We start from the raw sequence: 18,864 nt of genomic DNA on the forward strand, positions 1-18,864 counted from the left end.
AGACACACAAAACCGACCATTGTCTTGCCAAGCCAATTTGTCATCATTTTAGCCCCGAGCACAACAAACCTCTTCAACTCATAAACAAAGCAATGTACAATCAAGGACTGCTCAACAAGGGCTCAGTCATTTCTCTAAGCTAGGCCCAACAGCAGCTGTTTCACCCACTTCAACCTGAATTACCTCTTTACAGCTTCTGAATCATTCTTCGTTTCAGGGTTTAGCTGATAATTCTCCATCTAAACCTAAACTGAAATGTCATTAAGACTTTCTTTTGGATGTTCATACTCTCACGGTCTGTGCCCTGCATTAGACAGACTCAGTGGGAGCCCTGTGATGGGATGATCCCCCCGGGCATCAGTCTTTATAACCCTATCTCAGGCTATGTTTTTATTCACATTCCTCACCATAAAAGGGCCAAGCTGCTACTAACTGACCTGTCAGAGCATAAAGACTTGTGGACTTACTCACCTTCGGGCTATTCAACTTCTGGAAAAGACACTGATCACAAGGCTGCACTGCTTCTCATGGACCTCATGTATTTCTTAATAACCTCGTCCCCTCCTTCACTCTCATATTTGCCTGATTTCAGAGCTACTGAATATCAAACAGATGTGGGGGGAAACACTGGAGTCAAACCGGGACAGACCATCGCACATTCCTCAGCTGTAAAATCCTCCTTCACTTTGGAAACCGACATTGGCAGTGTAGCAAACAGTAAGCCACGTGTTCCCTACATTAATTCAAAACTATAAGCCGAAACAGCGCTGTCACCGTTCTTACTACTGGTCTACCACACTTGTAGTAAGCGTAGAGAGTGAGTCGGCCCACATTGAGCGACATCGAGGTTAAAAAGGTGTGTTAACTGGAGGATTTTATTACTTATGATGATTTATGGGCTTGTTTTGGCTAAAGCCCCTTCCACATCACACAGAAACACTTGCTACTACATTGTCAAAGGGTACTGTGTAGTTAGTCACCACGAAAGAAGAACCTATTGGACAACGTATGGCATAAGTTACGCAGTAGGTTAAGTTGGTAATATTAAAACAGATGTTCGGCTTTTCTCCACTTTGACAGTTAAGGAACGGATGGGACACGTAGCAACACACTGAACACTACTTTTAAACATTAGCTTAGACACAAAAAAAACACTAATTGTCACGTTTTACCAGCTTATTAGCCCTCACGAGAAGCCCCTTCACAACAAAGCAACTCTCAACTCAAAGTGTCACCCGGTGAATCCCCTTTCACCCCAAACGGCTGACAGACGGACACGGACACAATGTAAACGGTCGGTCGGACGGTGAGCTCGCTACGTTACCGTCGGTGAGACTGTCCTGCTCCTCTCCCGCTCTGTCCATTCGCTCTCTGCCGAGCCGTTAAAGACGCTGACCCGGCGGTGGTGAGACGAACGAGTAACTTCTCACTCTTGCAACTTTCGCGTTCCGTGTCCCTTTTTATATACTCTTTTTTTTTCACATGGTGTTTTTTTCTGCTGATGGGCTGTCGTCCGTCCGCCCGTCGGTCAGCCCCCCTGTCCCACCGAGAGGAAACCAGGCGCGGCTTGCGAGAGAGGAAGTGGCGATGCGTTTACCTGCTGTCGGACAAATGAGAGTCACATGAGATTTATAGTATGGCGATCACATGATAAAGGTTGGAATCATATCATATTATTATTATTATATAATGCATGCCGTATATAGATATGTATATACTGTACATAACCACCCACTTCATGTATAGAGAAATTCCACTACCCATTCAATTTGTTATCTAGAACTAGTACTCGCACTAGTACGGCACAATCAGGATTTTAAAGGTCACGAGTCCAACTCAAAACACATCTCTTCACCCTCAGAAAACTTTGACCAGACACCAAAAATTAATATATTTTATGTTTTTCATTATGTGGATTTTTCATAATGTATTATTAATTTAACTAACTCTTCAGTTATATCAGTAACACACAAATTCTCAGAAATAAATACTGAGGACATGACCCCAGGGTTAGTAAGAGTTGTAGCAGTAGTAGCTGTCATTGTTGTAGAAGTAATGGTAGTTGTATTATGATTATGATTTTTATTAGCAGTAGTAGTGGCTAGTATATCTAAATGTCATTTTACATAGATCATATAAGCTGATGTAGGAAGACCAGCATGACTGAATCATTAATATAATCCTACCAAAAACTGTACACAAGATGTGGCCACTTTGGTGCAGGAGTCTGCTTGTAAACCCCCAGCAATATTACTACAGTGCTCTGTTGCCAGAAATTAAATGAGTCCTATGCCAGAGTGTCATGGTGTTTAGTATGTCCATAATGACAATTTAGGTGTTGTTAAAGCTGTGAAATTAACAGTGAAGTGTGAAAGCACTGTAACAGAGAAGAAAAAAATCCTGCCCAAGCACACTTATGATGCTGTAGCTGAAGCACAAGCTAGCTGTTTTTTCTTTTCTCATACGACAAAACAAACACTGAAGTTTTATTATGTGGCCTTTAGACTTAATGAAAGGAAATAGGGGGTTTCCGAGGAGTCTTGAATTGGCCAACAGGAGCACTTGAGCAGCATGAACTGAGGGGAGGGGCTTAAACGTGAGCCACACTGCCGCCTGCTGGTATGAAAGAGAAAATACTTTACTACTCTCCCATGTTGGAGGCAGACAGGGACCAGAATATGTATAATAATAATATTTAATGATAGTGATAATATTAGAAATACAACAAATACTTTTACGCCCCTCATTTTAATTGCAGTCACACTGCAGGATGTCCCCCACATCCTTTCCCATAACCTCTGTAATCTTCCAATCATCTCCTCATCCACATACTGTTACTGTACCAAGTCTAAGCAGCAGAGTTGATCTCATGACCTCAAGCTGTATCAAGTTGACATTTTTCCCGTGGAGTCCGCTTTGAAATACCATCTCTTCAATTCAACATGGGGAAAGTACCAAACAGTGTCCCGCAGGACCACAGAAACGCACTGTGCTGAACATGATAACCTCTACTATATTATCTAAACAGAGATGGTGCAGTATTATGAACATACAGTAATACCACTATACACACCCTTATCTGCCTCTGACCCACAACGGTAGCTGTTGTGTTGGATTTCATTGAATTGTACAGGTGTCCATCATCAACCACCAAAGTTATGGAAATGTTTAAACATTGAAATAATTTGAGCTATATTCTACTCAGTGGCAGAAAAGCAGCTTTTACAGATTTAAAGATCGACATGACCAGAGAAATTAGTTTTCCAAAAAGCATGAGACCGCTAACACATAGTAATCCCTGTGAAATTGGATGTTTAAAATGTCTTGGTCATGACAGTCATCCTGACAGAAGGAGTGCAGGAAGTAGTTATGTTGATATCAACCTATTTTGCTCACATCTCTGCCATTACAGAAGCACTCTCTTATCATGAGAACGTGAGCCCATTCCCATCACAATAAGAACAAGTCCTTGTCACTTCGGGAGGAAGACTCCACTACTGTATTGTCCAGTCTTAATCACATGAAAAAGCATGCGATCACTTTACATGGCAGGAGATGACCCATCTTCATCTATAAGACGGACCTAAAGGGAAGAAGCACAAAAAGCCCCCCCCCAAAATCAACAGTTCAAGCACAAACTGGGCTTCTCAAATACCATTTTATTTTCTCTATCCATGTTAGAATTACTATATTAATATTGTTATTACATATAAGTTCCTTCTGTATGGAAATATGCTGTACAAAATTAATCTAATTAAATCAGATATGACATTAGTCAAAGTGACCAGTACAAAGGTCATCTGAAAAGCCACAATGATGGCCTACCATGGTCTAATAGTTGTCATATCAACAGTTAGAGAAGTAAGAAGTACAGTTGAGATGACAAAAGCTTGTGAAAGAAAAAAGGAAAATGACAACATGTCCAGTACAAATATTATATACAAAGTGAAAATGAAAGAAAGCATAACCTTGTTTAAAAGACAAATGAGTTGTGAAAAGAGTCGTTTTCATAACAGACCGTCACCTGACAAACAACAGTTACCAATCCTGATCTGGATCTTGGTCAATCTGACAAACATCAAGAGATCTTCGCTTCCTCTCAATCTGTGAGTAATCAGACCTGAAGGTTTACAGTAGCACCCATTGGCTTATTGGTTAATTGTCACTTACCAACAGCATTTCACCCACACAGGCTCAAGTGTAAAACAGGTATTAAAGATACCCATAAGAAAATGATTCATTACGATTTCTTATGTTTTGGCCTGTATAAGAAACAACAGAAATACATAAGAGAAACTAGCCATTCGTGGCATGCAGTAGCACTTTGACGTTTGCTTTTCGGGGATCTGACAGTGCCTTAATGGAGTCATCAGCTGGTTAATGCTTTGCTTTGACTCACTCAGCATTAGAAAAGGGCAAATCAACAGACAGTAATGAATCCAGAAATACCATGCAGACAAAAGATAAAAGTTAAGACAAAAACAAAACATTATATCCATGATGGAGGCCTTTAATGCTGAGCCACCTAAGCTGACATAACCTATTGTCCCAGTACACGTATTGTGAGTGAGTAACCAAGGTTGGAGTCCATTCATTTTTCCATGTCAAATGTGCTGACGTAAATGCTTCTCAATAACTTAAAATACAACATTTAAATTTCTGAACTTAAAATGAGTCGAGATCAGCTGCGTTAATAATGTTCACCATTCAGTCCTGATTGGCATTAGTGGTATAAGTCTTGATGAGACCGTTAGCTGCTGTCACGGTAGCTTTAAATATATCTACTAAGATCTGATTCAGGTACATGAGAGATCTGTAATAATAACTACATACATTATTTATCTTCAGACCCAAAGACAGACTTTGGGCTTCAGAATAGTTACTATATCAAGGCAAATACTTGTTATTTCCAAAGAGGGGTCAGATATTTTGTCTGTCCAGCATTTCATTTTTCTGAGAACGTCAAGTTCATCGAGTACAGCGTACAGCAACAATACTTTGAGGTAAACTCAGAAGAACTGACTGTTGTCAATGTTTTCAAAGGACAAGAGTGCGAAGAAACAATCCACTCGTTATTGGTCAACGACGTACAGCCCCAGCCTTTTAACCGGTTACATGTGCTGCTGACTGAGGCCCTTCTTGCATCATATTCTTGTAGACTGTAACATTAAACTGTACCATTTAAAAAGACTTAACAGGGAAGTAGAGACTGAATATAGCTAACAGAGCTTTGGAGGCGTTTCTAGATGTTATTTGTACAAAGTTCTTCGTCCAAGTCTCTGCAATATATTATACTAAACATTTGGCAACACTGGCACAGCTAGATAATATGTCAGTTCGTCTTGTATAGTTCTTCAGTGACAGCTGATACGTGCAAATATCATGTATAATATAAAAAAATATAATAAACATTAATCCAAAAAAAAAAAAAAGAAAGTCATGGTGACTGCAGTGTGTAGGACCAAACCCGACTTCACAGTCAGATGGAGTTCAGTTGGATTAGAGAGAGTCTGGTCCACTTCTGGTCCAGTCCAGTTTGTAGCAAGGTGACCAGAGGTGTCCATTAAGAACTGTGGACCATGTCCTTCTCAAAAAGGCAGCAAAAATGTGACACACTCACACACTCTTCCATATACTGCATGTACACATAGTATGTTGTCTGTGCACATTGTCTACTTCCTCTTTCATTCACGCACTTCCAAGATGTGCAATTTTCAATATGATAAAAACAAAATCTAGAAAGCAAAAAAAAACAACCAATGGGTTCTTGTAAGTTCACAGCTGCTGCGTGTGGACCGGACGGTACTGACAGGCTCTGGGCCCGAGGCAAACTGGAGCTCCAAGGGGGAGATGTACTCAATAATGAGAGAAGCCACCAAAACGTCAATACTACACAGACAAACACCGACTCTACCTGCATCACTCCATTAAAAAATAAAAAAAAAAATTGTACCCCTTCTCCATCATCCAACCTTTCCTGAAAACCATTGCTTTCTTCTCTTGCTCCCTCTCCACCCTTTTTCACAGCTCCTCTACAAGTTGACCAGCTCATGTGCAACAAACTGTTTGAGTCTCTCCAGGTATTGTCCGTAGAGCTCCACATCATTGTGTCCAGCCCCCTCCACCCAGAGAGGCTCAACGGGGCGCTGACAGCGTTCGTACAGCGCCAGGCCGTGGGAGAAGTCAATGACCTCGTCCTCCGTACCGTGGATCACCAGTACCGGTGACGTTACCTTCGAAATCTTGTCGATGCTTTGGAGTAAGAAGATAAGAAAAGAGAGAGTTAGGTAGGTAGGGATGTAAAATACAGCCTTAAAGACAATACATGTTGAAAATTGTGGCAGAGCTAGTTTGCCAACTGACCACCAGAGGGAGCTATTGAGAATATTTCTAAGCACTGACTCATTAATAAGAAAAACAATTCCTTTCCTTTCAATTCCATTGATTTGACACATCATGACAACATCCATTTATTTTTATGTCCATGTTTGTGAGGTTGTGTGTGTGTGTTTTCCTGTTGCAAATACCTTCATACAATGCTGTGTTTTGAAATGCCACTTGGCCGTGTGCCTTTCTGTGCATGTTTATGATACATTTAGCCTAGCTTTCACATATGCCATCTGTCCAAACAGCGCACTCACTTTGGGAAGGCGTCAAAGCAGTAGGTCTTCTTGGTGTCGGGGAAGGCCACTCTCATGCCAGAGGTGAGCGGGGAGTGGAGGACGACTGCAGCGCTCTCATAGCGAGAAGCCAGGTCCACAGAGGGCACAGTGCCAATGCTCTGGCCGTACACGATCACATTCTCTGGCCGGATGCCATACCTGGACAGGACACAGAATATCTGAATATCAAGCTTTTGCTGATCATGAACAGCATATTTACACAGCTAGTGGAGACATAGTCGGGTACATTTAGTGTGCTCTACCAGACACTGGCAGGCTTCCAGTGAGGCCTCTTGTTAATTAGAAAAAGCAGCTTGGCTGGCAAAATAGTGGATTCCAAAAAACAACATTTGCTTTTTCTAGTTAGTGTTAAAATTTGATTTTCTTTAAGTGCTTTAAAGGGTAACTTTTTGTAATTAAGATTCTTTAAAAAAGGTAAGGTCTGCTTTTTACCCATCACGTAGTAAATACACTCTCACAGCCAATTAGTCTCTGATCATGCTCTCGTTTCACTCACATGCTGCTCCACACGCAAACACACACAGACACCTGTGTGCTAACTGAGACTTACTCATGCTCTATTATCGGCTCAAACGCCACGCCACAGTGACTCAGTGATTATACGGTCCCCTAAAACAAGCACACAAAGACGGGAAACAGCCATGGTTCAGTGGCTTTCTGCAGCTTTTCAAAAGCAGCTGAACAGAGAGGACCACCACTGTAGTCTTGTGATTCAGAGGGGAGGAGGGGGGAATTAGAGCAAAACAAGCAGAAAGAGAGCAAGACAGACACTAATACTGGATTGAGGGTGAGGGAGAAACTGGGAGAGGGAGGGGGAAAAAAAAAAGAGAAGGCATTCCACAGCTGATTATGGAGAACGTGACCCACGCTAGCTAGCTAGCAGTCAGCTGACAACCTGAAACCTAGTCTGAGAACACTGCATCACTGTCTCTACTGCTGCACTGCTGGGGAGTGCATAGTTAACAGCCATAACCAGACAAAATCTCTGCTCTACTCTAAAAATTGGGAACACTGACATTACAGCCTCTGCCACTCCTGTAATACAAAGTGATGAACAATACATGAACACCAAAGTGTAACACCACTCTACACTGCTGTGATGGATTATTATAATTAGGAACTCCACAGACAAAGAAAGAGATCTGCAGTAATGTAGCCCTGTTTCTGTGAAAGGGCAACAGACTTAACTTAAGTGCAGGTAGACAGATGATGGAAATGTAGATACACAGACACAGTTTGCAGAGAGTCAATAGCAGGTATATAGGAAGTGTTTACCGCTGGTGTGTCCGTTGGCCTTTAAGGAGTATAAATAGGGGTGAAAACACTGGCATAGCATGGGAAAGTGTGACTGCCGACTGTTGGGTGCTGTAGTGTTAACAGCACCATTAACTCTCAAGGTTGGCTGACCAAAATAAACACAATTCATTGGCTGGAAGCTTATCTCCATTATACAACATAATATAGCTGTTTAGGGGAGATGAAGGACAGTGAGGAGGAGGCCAAATTATCAAGTCTTTTTACAAACTGTCTCAGACCGTTCTGAAGTGTCCGATTAGAGACTAAATGCTTCTAAAAAAAACTGCCACACACAGCTTTGTTTTACCATTGCGAGTAAATGCCAGTTGTGCTTTCAGTGCAATCTTAATGATTTATCATCAAAATAAAAAAACATAATCACTATTAATGAGAATCCACTTTGGACCAGTTATTAAAAGCCTCAAGGGTTTTGACGTTTAAAATAAAAAGCAACATCCCTGGAAGCAAAATTCACAACATTTTTTTCCCCCCCCAGAGGCCCAACAATGATGAGCATACAGGTTAGATTCCCATTTTGACCTGGTTCAGTGTTAATTTGACAAAAACAATAAGTGAAAGAAAAAAAGGGCTATTGTTTGGCATAGCAAGACTTAGTAAAGTGAGTTTTTTGCTGCAGGGCTTAAGCTCAGCTGACAGACAACAACATGTAAGGTAGGTAATAACAGAGCTCGAGGGAAAAGCACTTTCAGTAAAAATCAAACCCATTCTTCTCTGTCAAGAGCAGTGAACTCCATCTTGAAAGGAAGACAGACAAGTAAAAGAAGAAGTCAAACAATCTATGGGATGCCTGCCACTGTTGATTTAGGAATAGATGTTCAATATTAACTAAGATGAGCATTCACTCATAACAAATTCTGAATGGGTGCGTTTCATTAGACCTCATAACTCCACTGTATAGCTGAACAGTGGAGAGCAATGCCTGTAGGTGTGGCCTGTTGTCACAACAGTCCGTCATTTGTTTACTGTTATGAACAGTTTTATCAATGTAGCCCTCAAGTACACCTTTATCTGTTATTACCTTCTACTCATGCTTATCTTGTTTTGTTTATGCTTATCTAGTCAATGTTCTTTGCCATATCAGGCCACAACAGCCTGGCCAATCCTAAGACGCATAAACACTCCCCACATGGATGTCCCTACAATGTAAACCTTATGTCAATACAGGCTAAATTGAAACCATTTGACAGTTTAGTCATCAGGCAAAAGGATATGATAGTGACTGCAGCAAGGCTTTCCCCAAACCTAACTTGGCATGCTTTGCTTACAGCTTTACACCAACATCGCGCACGTAGGGGTCAATGACTCACTTATCAACACAATGAATAATGCAAGGCTTGAACCTGTGACCTTCCTCTTACGACAAGGTCATTCTAACCGCTAACCCACCCGGCTGTCTTGGCACTGTTAGATGGACTGCTGCGGCTTTTGCTCACACATTCAGGAAAAGGCCATACAAAGAGGAGGATCGCAGTGCAGAGCCGCAGCTGCACTTGGGTTAAAAAAGGCACTACGGCAGGCTTCAACCAAGGCTGCAACCAGCCCCCCCCCCGACCGGCCAACACTAGCCTACAATTTACTCCATCACATTTCAGCTTGAATAGACCTCACCAAGCCATAACCAGTCATGCTCCATGGTTACACCCCTCCCCCAGACCTTCATCAATTTAGTCTCCTGACACAAATCCAATCTATTATGCATCACATCCTCCCTCGTTCCCCCATTATGTCTCTCGCTCCCTCTTGGCTGCCCACCTCTTGCTCCCTGAAGACCAAAAATATTCTCATCCCATAGCAGTCAACATGACTAACAGATATTTTAGGATATCCTGAACATATGTACAGGCATTTAGTGGACCATCTGCATTACAGCAGGGGGATCCTTCACTGAAGCGCTCCAATGAAATGTTATTATGCTTAGCAGCTTTTTCTCAGTTCCTTCTATTGTCTACTTGCACATTCCCATTTGTCTTGATAATAAATTAATGTTGAGATCTGTTTCTGGTTCAATGTGCATACAAAAACTCAGTAAAGAGTGAATTACATCAAGATGTGAGGACAAAAGTATATAATGGGTTAGTACCATCACTAAGCTTTGTTCCTGTTGCTCTGCAGTCAGGTGAGCGATCGCACTCCACCCAACTGACTGACACGGCAGCCAAGTATTTCAAGTAAAGAAAAGTAAACAATTCATCAGCCTCAATGTGTCCATGTTTGTGAGATTTTCTCCGTACTACGGAATGTCTGAGAAGACAAATGGCGTTTGGATTTGGATCAATAAAGATGATTGACCAGGAAGTGACTTTTTCCTGGGGTTTGTTTTTATTGGCTATAGTGTGGGAAGACCTCGGTCTGAAAGCTCATTGGAAATCGGTTGCTAGGCTACCTCTCAATATTAGACTACCAGGATTGACTGCTGGCCCGCCTCCATCTCAGAGGGAAAAGAAAAAAGGATACAGTGCCACTCTGTAGTGGAAAACACACACACATAAACCCTTCGTCAAAAGGGAGGAAGTGGGCTTTCGTCAGCTTGGTCACTCTTCAGTCAACAAAGCCTACCTTTTTCTCATGCTGCATTTCTTCTAATGTTGAGCAACAGTATACCCTGACATACCGTTCTATTAGTATAATCCTTAGTATGATAATGGAGGTGTGAGTGTGTACACCTGCTGACTCATACAATTACTCAATCATCTGGCCCCACTCCCTGTTCAGGTGAAGGAAGTGCCTCATCCACCGTGGCTGAACAAAAGAACACAGGAGTAGTGTGTGACGTGTGCCTGGCCGAGCACTTTGGTGGTTAGACAGTTAGCAAAGTGAAGAGGTCGCTGCCCTCTGTCATATGACTGAAGTAAAGTGAACGCAGCCTACACAAGTGTGTCAAAACTCAGGAGAAGAATGTGAATTTTGCTGACCGCTGAATCCAAGCAGAAAAAGATTGGATGAGACAGAAAATCTAAACAGAAGCAGAAGACAACAGGATATGGTGTGTGTTCAAAATGTCAATTAATCAGAAAAAAAAAAAAGAAAGTGACACAGAGCAACAAGCTGAGAAAGTGAAAGATATGAGAGCCACTCTCTTCTTCAGGCTGTGCGTCTGATCTGACATGAGAGACATTCATGAGGGATGAAGGCAGCCGACTAATGCGAGGCCATGCAGAGAGGCCTTTTGAAGTGATAAACACAATCTAGCTGATTCATGTTCAGCAGGGTCAAAAGGCTGGGTTGTACCCTCTTTCTGTCACATAGACAGTCAATTAGGAATCTGGCACAGCCCTCAGACCATCAGACACGGACAGCGGAGTCAAAAAGGCAGATATTATGATGCTAGGGGCATTATTTACACTCAGCTTTGAAGATTCCACACTAAAAAAGGTGATGTACACAAAAGCAAGCAATTATGCAGAAATATTCATAAAAACTGTGCATGAGATTTCCATCATATTTTCTGTTTCCTAACCCTAGTGTGCAGCAACATAAGCAGTTGATGTTCCTGACAGCGGGACCATTAACATAATATATACTGTACCATGAGAGACAGCAGAGCTCTCGCAGACAGACAGAGTGACACTCACATGGCAATAAAGGCGATTGTTGTCAGTGATCAAGGTATTCAAACCACAGACTTTACATTGACGCTTGTCATTTGGTTAAGCCAAGAAAAGTATTCAAAGTAGCCTTTGGTCTTACTTTAAATTGCCAACATTCTGGTTGTAAGGAAAAGAACATCCCAAGGATGTCTGCGTGTCCAGTCCCATCATGACAAGGGACTTGTGCACCATAAAAGCAGCCATATCACATTAACCCTGTGACAGCCCATCAGTCCAATTTCTTCCAAGTGTCCATAGTCCCAAATGTATGGATTGCATTAAAAAAAAGGTATATATTCTAATGTCAAGCCTTATTCTTATCTTTGCATGAAAAATGGAAAGTGCATTTTCACGTATACACACATATATATTCAGACAGACATGTTGTTTTAAGCTCTCTTACTGTGGCATGAGTAGAATGGGGATCCCCGGAAAAAAAAAATGTCATCACAAGTTGGCATTCAGACTTGAAACTTGGCTTTTGAGTGCTGTGTAATGATTTAGCTTTGGTAAGACTTTATTACTAATGTGTCAGCCACAAAACAGGGCAGCACAGCTGACATGACATTGTGGTTCTTTCTCTTCTCTGTGGCATACAGTACCCCCCCCCCCTCCATCAGAAAGAAACTGACTTCAGACCCTTTATTGCCTCAGTATCTCATGACCTATTCCTGTATTATACAGAGACCTAATGCTTTATTAGTGACTGTGTGAATCTGTGCATTATTAAAACTGATAGACAGCTTAATTACAACTGTGTGAATGCACAACAAAGCACTGCAGAGACAGAACAAGCGCTCAGTCATCTCACCCGTTCAACTCGTCTTTATTGCGAGAGCCAGAGGGAACTCAGTCTAACTGCACTGAGGGACTGTTAACCATTGGACTACAAAAGGCATGGGACAGCATGCACGCAAGTTGGGGCTTCTTGATGTTATTTTCTTTTTCCTGTAAGCCTCTCATCTGATCTTGAAGAGGATTCTTTCCTGATTAACCTACAAAGCCATGTGATATAGTGTCTGAGATTGATGTACACCTTCTGTGCCCGTAACAGCTGATTAACATAATGTACAGAAACAGCTGTTATTACAGCTATTACTACCCCGAAGCCTTCAGCAACACTAGTAGGCGAATAGCAACCCCCCAATCAAGGTGTAAAAGTTAGGTAGTGCCAATGTGGATTTGGACTATGATGTCAGTGCTGTTATTCAAGGTCAAATTTAGCTTACTCAGACAATCCGCTAATATTTTGCCAACTAGAGTCATATGCAGGATGCACTGTGCATCACACAGAGATCAAAATACATCACACATAAAAACAGGTATTAATGAAGCAATGCTTTTTAGGAATCTGCATACCATTACAGTTAAAGTATGAATTACTCCGCTCAAATAATTTCCCTAGTGGAAACTAGATGTGTCGTACTGCAATAAAATGAAAAAGACCATAGAAAGGATCAGTTATTGGTAAAGGATTTTCATATCATGCATCCCTACAGACAGTGAAGACAGAGCCCGGGCCACACAGTGTGTATAAGACAGACGGGGGAAGATAAGTTACGCCAGGCAAATTTTAATCTAAACGATATAAATGAGTTTACATAAAAAGAGTAGCCAACAGTTGCATTCATGTCATGAATTGCTGTTCATCTCCTGCCCTACACACAAATCACAAGGCGTATTTTGATATCATTTGGAGAGTGTGTTCTGTTGCAGATCATATAATATCAAATGAAATTTCAAAGCTAATTTCTGCACCAATCGCAGCTATGTGTGGGATCTTTGGTGTAACAACAAGTGAGTAGGTCATCTGGAAAATAAGAATGAAAAACAACACAGCAGCCATACTCTTTTCTCTGTAGTAGTCTGGTGCTGTGTATAGAAAGAAAAAAGAAAGAATGGGTTTCATGACAATGAAGCACACTAAAGTGAAACACCAGTGACAGAAACATTAAAGCAAATGAATGTATTAGAACACACACACACACACACGCACGCACGTCTGGCCACCAGAAAAGCAGGTTCTTCTTCACGTCAGTTGCCTATTTCCTGTATGCACATCCTTTATGATCAAGAGTTTCCTGTTTAACTTTCCAGCTTCCTTATTTTAAAAGGCCCTTATTTACAGAAGGCCAATCAGTGTATTCTGTGAAACGGGAGATGGTATAAAATGTAAAAGTGCTGACAGAGATCCACAGCAAAAGTCAGCAGCTAGGAAACACTAACTTTGATGCCAGCGGCCCCACCAGTGTTATCCATCAGCACTTTTAAATCTCTGCAGTGCCAACACCTTCATTTACCACAGAAAGAACATACACCCACATCAGCATTGACACAGGAGGGGCACTCCACACTAGAAGCCTAGTTTTTCCTCTTTGTGGTTGATTTGCACAGCACTGGCTCTTCTCTTCAGCCTTTTCAGTTTTCTTGAGCCAACGTTCCCCATCTCCTCTCTTAGTCATTTGTTTGTCTTCCAGCAGGAAGTATACAAAAACAACCAGGCCTACTGGATGAACTTTTATTTCCCCCCTCATCCACATAAACAAATAGGCACAAATATGATGACATTATTTTCACTCACACAAACATTGTACACTCCTCCACCACATCCTGTTCTCTGTCAGAACAGGTGTGTGGCTGTGTGTATACGGCTGCAACTAACACTTTTCATTATGATGAATGAATGAATGAATGATGAATCTGTCAACCATTTCCTTGATTCAATCCATTGTCTATAAAATGTCAGAAAATACTGAAACATTTCCATCACAATTTCCCAGAACCCAAGTGGTCATCTTCAAATTACATGCTCTGTCCTGTCAACAGTCTAAACACCAAAGATATTTAGTTTACAAGCATATCAAATACTAGGGAAGTTTAAAGCTGGCCTTTTGTGCTTGAAAAAGAAAATCGATTCTCACAATAGTTGCCAATCAATGATCGACAAATTGATTACTCAACTAATTGTTTCAGCTCTACATACGTGCAAATATTGAATGTTTATGAGACCCCAATACAGAGGCGACAAATGTTGTCCCTCTCCTGGCAAACCAGTCCCAAAGACATGGAGTACAATGCCTATGGCGTTACAAAAGGACAAAAGGAGGATATGATGAGATGGATGGAAGGAAGTGAGGGACGTGGGGTTAAACAGACAGACATCTGGGGGAGGGGACTGAAGCTGAGAGGAGAGTCAGTAAGTAGTGATAGACCATATGTGATTCAGTAAGCAACATCTATCCACATACAATGTCCTTTTTGGTGTAGTTTTATTAAGAATTTCATTAAGTTTTGCAAATCGTGAAATAGAAAAAGATTTTTTCAAATGACATGAATTAATGCACTGTAACAGAGCAGGAATTCAACGTCGAATTCCTCTTGATCATCTGCAATGTAAAACCATGTAAAGACACCCACAGTCCAGGGGTTTTTGCTCGCTTCATTATCATTACAAAGCGATAGTACAGATGAATGCAGACATCAACAAGAAGCACTGAATAAGTACGTTTTACGGAGGTGGAAAAATCACAGATAGCCAATCAGTAGAGGTCGAATATCGGCCAATAAATAGTCTATTCATAGCCTGTAGAGCAAAAAGATGCAGCAGAGCACCCACTCACACCTACATATGGCTGGCCAGCATAATCACAGAAAACATGCTCTGTATTATCGCCTACAAGAACATCATGTCACCCCTACTAAACCACTCCTCGCCATCTCCACCCATGATTTTATCAGGTCCAATCTAACATCCCTCCACCCAGCTCCTGTCGACTCTTCTTGTTGTCCCTTCATGCCGCCTTACATTTTTTACTTTACATCAGCTTTACCTTTACTGGTCAAACTTCCCCACAGCTGCAGACATTCACAGCAAGAGAAAACCAAGGAAGAGTGCCATTGTAGGTATTCATTATCTCTCGCTACCAATGCAAAGCTGAGAATGGCATGAACAGAGTTGCTATTAATATAGTCTTGCATAGCCAGACATATCTCTACACTTCGGAGAAAGGTCTGACTCAACGCATTATCATTCTGGGATAAGGGAAAAAAACGCTCTGGCTTGTTTGTATTTCTTGAAACCAATCACCGCCTTGGACGGCACAAAGCCCAGGATGAAGCGACGGTGCCCTCGCAAAACGGTAACACACAGATAGCGGAAGGGGAGGAGAATGCCGACTGAAATAGTCGGCCAATGGCAGACTTATCCCAACAGCCTACATCCTGTGAGTCAGACTACTATTAATGTGACTGTCCTCACCGTTTACACAGCTGACAGCTTAATTTGTGACTTGCAATATGTAGAAGACAGATTACAGGAACTACTCAGGCTAGAGCTATTGTCATGCACTAAACGGGAAGGTTCCCCTTAAGATCTGGGTTATGAGACCATTTACAGCATGCAAGTTACAACAGCACAGTGCAATTCAGGTTCTGAGTGCCGGGTACAGAGGAACAGCACTTGTGAGGAATCACAAGTTAGAGAGGTTAGAGTCTGTGAGCTAGTCAGTTCCTCTAATATCAATGCATTCATCACTACTAATCAAATCACTGCATCTTTTCTCTACAGCCTGTGCCAACATCTGTGTACAGGTTCTCCCATCATCATCATCTCTCCTTACCGTGAACGGAGTGCCTGCCAGGCAGCATCTACGTCGGCGTACAGGTTCTTCTCCGAGGGTTTCCCAGAACTGGCCCCGTAACCAGAGTAGTCGTAGGAGAAGACATTGCAGTTGATGCGTGAACCCAGGCCAATGTAGAAGCTGCTCATCTGGCCCAAGTCCACTGCGTTTCCGTGAGAGAATAATAGAGTGTACCGGGCGCTGGGTGAGCAGCGGACAAACATGCAGGCAATGCGGTTCCCTCTTGAGGTGCGTGTCATGAAGCACTCGATGGCGTCCTTCTCACGAGACGAGTACTGCCAGTCGGCGCGCTCGGAGAGGTGCAGCGTCCACCGGCTGCCACTCTCATCACACATGAGGCTGTAGGTGGGCTCTGGGGGCAGGAAGGCCAGCTTCGAGGCGATCTTGCTGGGGCACGGTGGACAGCAGAACAGGCAACATAGCTCGCTGAGGGATAAGTGGTTCATCTTCAAAACACTGTGAAAGGGAGAGCGAGGATGGTTAAAATAGAAAGCAAATACATTTCATCAGTGGATCAAATGTAAAAATTGCCTTTGAGAACTAAGAATGAGAGAGAAAACGACACAGCCTCATCAAACAGGAGCATCTGGGCTCCCTAAAGCACTAACTTGCCACTGCATCCCCTGCAGACTGATCACAAGGAAAACACCACAAGAGCAAATTCGTGCCACAGAACTCTTGAATGATGTTCTCTCCAAGAATATAAATACTTGTCTTTGTTGAGTGGAAGAGCAGGGGGTTTCCAGGACTAGGGGCTAAAGCCAGGCTGCTGTCCCTTTTATTTTTTATACACCATCAATCCCCCTCTCCAGAGTGCATGGCTCTCTTCAGCCAGGATTATAAAAAAAAAAAAAAGAGATATAACCCTGACCCTGATTGGATCCACAACAACAAGTCAGACAGTATTGACTTAAAAGGCTTTCTTGTTTCACCCTGCACCTGGACCCCAACCTAAGGCTACCTTTTAGATGTCCCAGGTGCTTGCAGTGGCCAGCACAAGAGATGGGGTGGGGGGGTTGTAATTTGACTCTACATAACTACACGTGCCCTTTTAAATAGGCCAAAGCAGATCGCTGTCAGGATATGGCAATGTGTTGTGGATTGTATTTCCAATTAAGGTCCTAGGAGGTAAGAAATGACAATTCCATCCCTGACTCTATGCAAACATGATCAATGGCAATTCTCATTAATTGTCAATGTTCTAGTCTGAGATATCCAGAGCCTTGGAAATATTCTTGTGCATCATGCTCCCTGATTTTTCAACAACCTTGTAATGGATTTGTTTGGAAAGGCCTTTATCTTCATGACAGCGTTACAAGAAATTGGCCAACCAGCTGTTGGATCTTCCAGATACACGTGTAGCTAAAAAAAAAAAAAATTCACTTGTCGCATCTTGATAACACACAGGTGACTCCAATTCAGCTTAATTACCTGTGTGCCACTTCAAGAAATAATTGCCTGAGGTGATTTGAGCTGAATACTTTTTATAGCCACGTGCAATCCAGGAATGCCACTTCTGCACGATGCAGTGACATCCAAAAAGGAGCACGCAGCAGCAAAACACATAGTGGAGGCGATTTGCTTCTCATATTCCCCCAAAAATAGTCCATAATCTCCAGCCATGGAGACAGAATGGAGCCCCGCAGCGATTTACTGTAAAATGGTGGTGGAGGCAGCAATGTGTTCGGCGAGATTACAGTGATTCTAGGCTGGTTTGTGGAGGTTTAAGATCCAGTGGCTGGACACACTTTACTGCCAAGTGTGATGGGCCAATTAGCCAGCAACACTATCCATGCAAAATGTGCGTGTGCTCCTTATTAAAACAGAGGGGGAAATGATCACAACATTACCTGGACGGCGGCTGGGCGCTTGTTTTGTTTTTCTTTCTATTTTGAGGTGACAGTATTCGCCCAAGTCAGGTGTTATCTTCGCACCAAGCAAACTAATTTGTCTTCTTCTCGACGCCAGGAGATTGACAGCGTTATCCTCGGCAAGATTATCCTCCGTTACGTGCCCTGTTAGTTAGCGATGTCACTTGGAGTGTGTATATCCTCTCGGCACTTCAGCTGGGAGTTACTATTGGCTAGCCGCGTCGTCCTCCGGGTCCAGACAGCCTCCGAAACTGTCGTTTCTTTCTTTTGTTTTCTCAACATATGGTCCTGAATGATAACGAGATCGATTCATTCAAAACGTTCAAGTGTATAGAGCTCAGCAGCGACATGGGTAAATTAGATTAAGGTCTAAAATGTACTAAATTCTTGTCACACGTCCGTGGTGGTTTGCCAAACAGCTCTCAGCAGTATCACTTGCCTTCGAAACATCACCGCTTTCCTTGTGAATATCACTCTGCTTGTTATCTTGCCTCTGAGGAAAAGAAAGGACGTGATTGACAGCTTTATGGACAAATAGCAAAAGGGTTCATGAAACTAGCCCACCAATGGTAAAAAGTGTGGAAATATATGGGCGGTCCCTGTCGATGCCGCGGAGTGGGCTGCCTTTTTTTTGATTGACATTTTGGAGAACCAACCGGAGATTACTATCGCGACGCACAGTCCAATCAGCACCGATCGAGTTTTTCTAACGTTCACTCAGGTGACGTCATTGACCTAGAACTATTTTATTTAAGTGTATTTATCA

At 42.3% G+C, this 18,864-nt stretch overlaps 1 protein-coding gene across 1 annotated transcript; it reads right to left on the reverse strand.

The window, feature by feature from the left end:
- Positions 1 to 6,032: 6,032 nt before the first annotated feature.
- On the reverse strand, positions 6,033 to 18,406 carry abhd17b (abhydrolase domain containing 17B, depalmitoylase). Its single transcript, XM_070904532.1, has 4 exons — positions 18,078 to 18,406; positions 16,207 to 16,683; positions 6,642 to 6,821; positions 6,033 to 6,252 (listed from the first exon to the last, which is right to left on the reverse strand). Exons 2-4 carry the CDS (start codon positions 16,671 to 16,673, stop codon positions 6,033 to 6,035), a joined length of 867 nt encoding a protein of 288 aa, XP_070760633.1. The 5' UTR covers positions 16,674 to 16,683; positions 18,078 to 18,406.
- Between the last annotated feature and the right edge of the window lie 458 nt (positions 18,407 to 18,864).

This window comes from Enoplosus armatus, chromosome 4, assembly GCF_043641665.1.
Source record: "Enoplosus armatus isolate fEnoArm2 chromosome 4, fEnoArm2.hap1, whole genome shotgun sequence".
Classification (NCBI taxonomy): Eukaryota; Metazoa; Chordata; class Actinopteri; order Centrarchiformes; family Enoplosidae; genus Enoplosus; species Enoplosus armatus.

What these genes read in the sequence shown, in the direction of transcription:
- abhd17b (XM_070904532.1), bottom strand. Translation starts at nt 16,673, where the DNA reads ATGAACCACTTATCCCTCAGCGAGCTATGTTGCCTGTTCTGCTGTCCA. An exon ending in TGGCAGGCACTCCGTTCACG is followed by an intron (nt 6,822 to 16,206) that starts GTAAGGAGAGAT and finishes TGTCCTGTCCAG; the next exon opens with GTATGGCATCCGGCCAGAGA. An exon ending in TGCTTTGACGCCTTCCCAAA is followed by an intron (nt 6,253 to 6,641) that starts GTGAGTGCGCTG and finishes CTTACTCCAAAG; the next exon opens with CATCGACAAGATTTCGAAGG.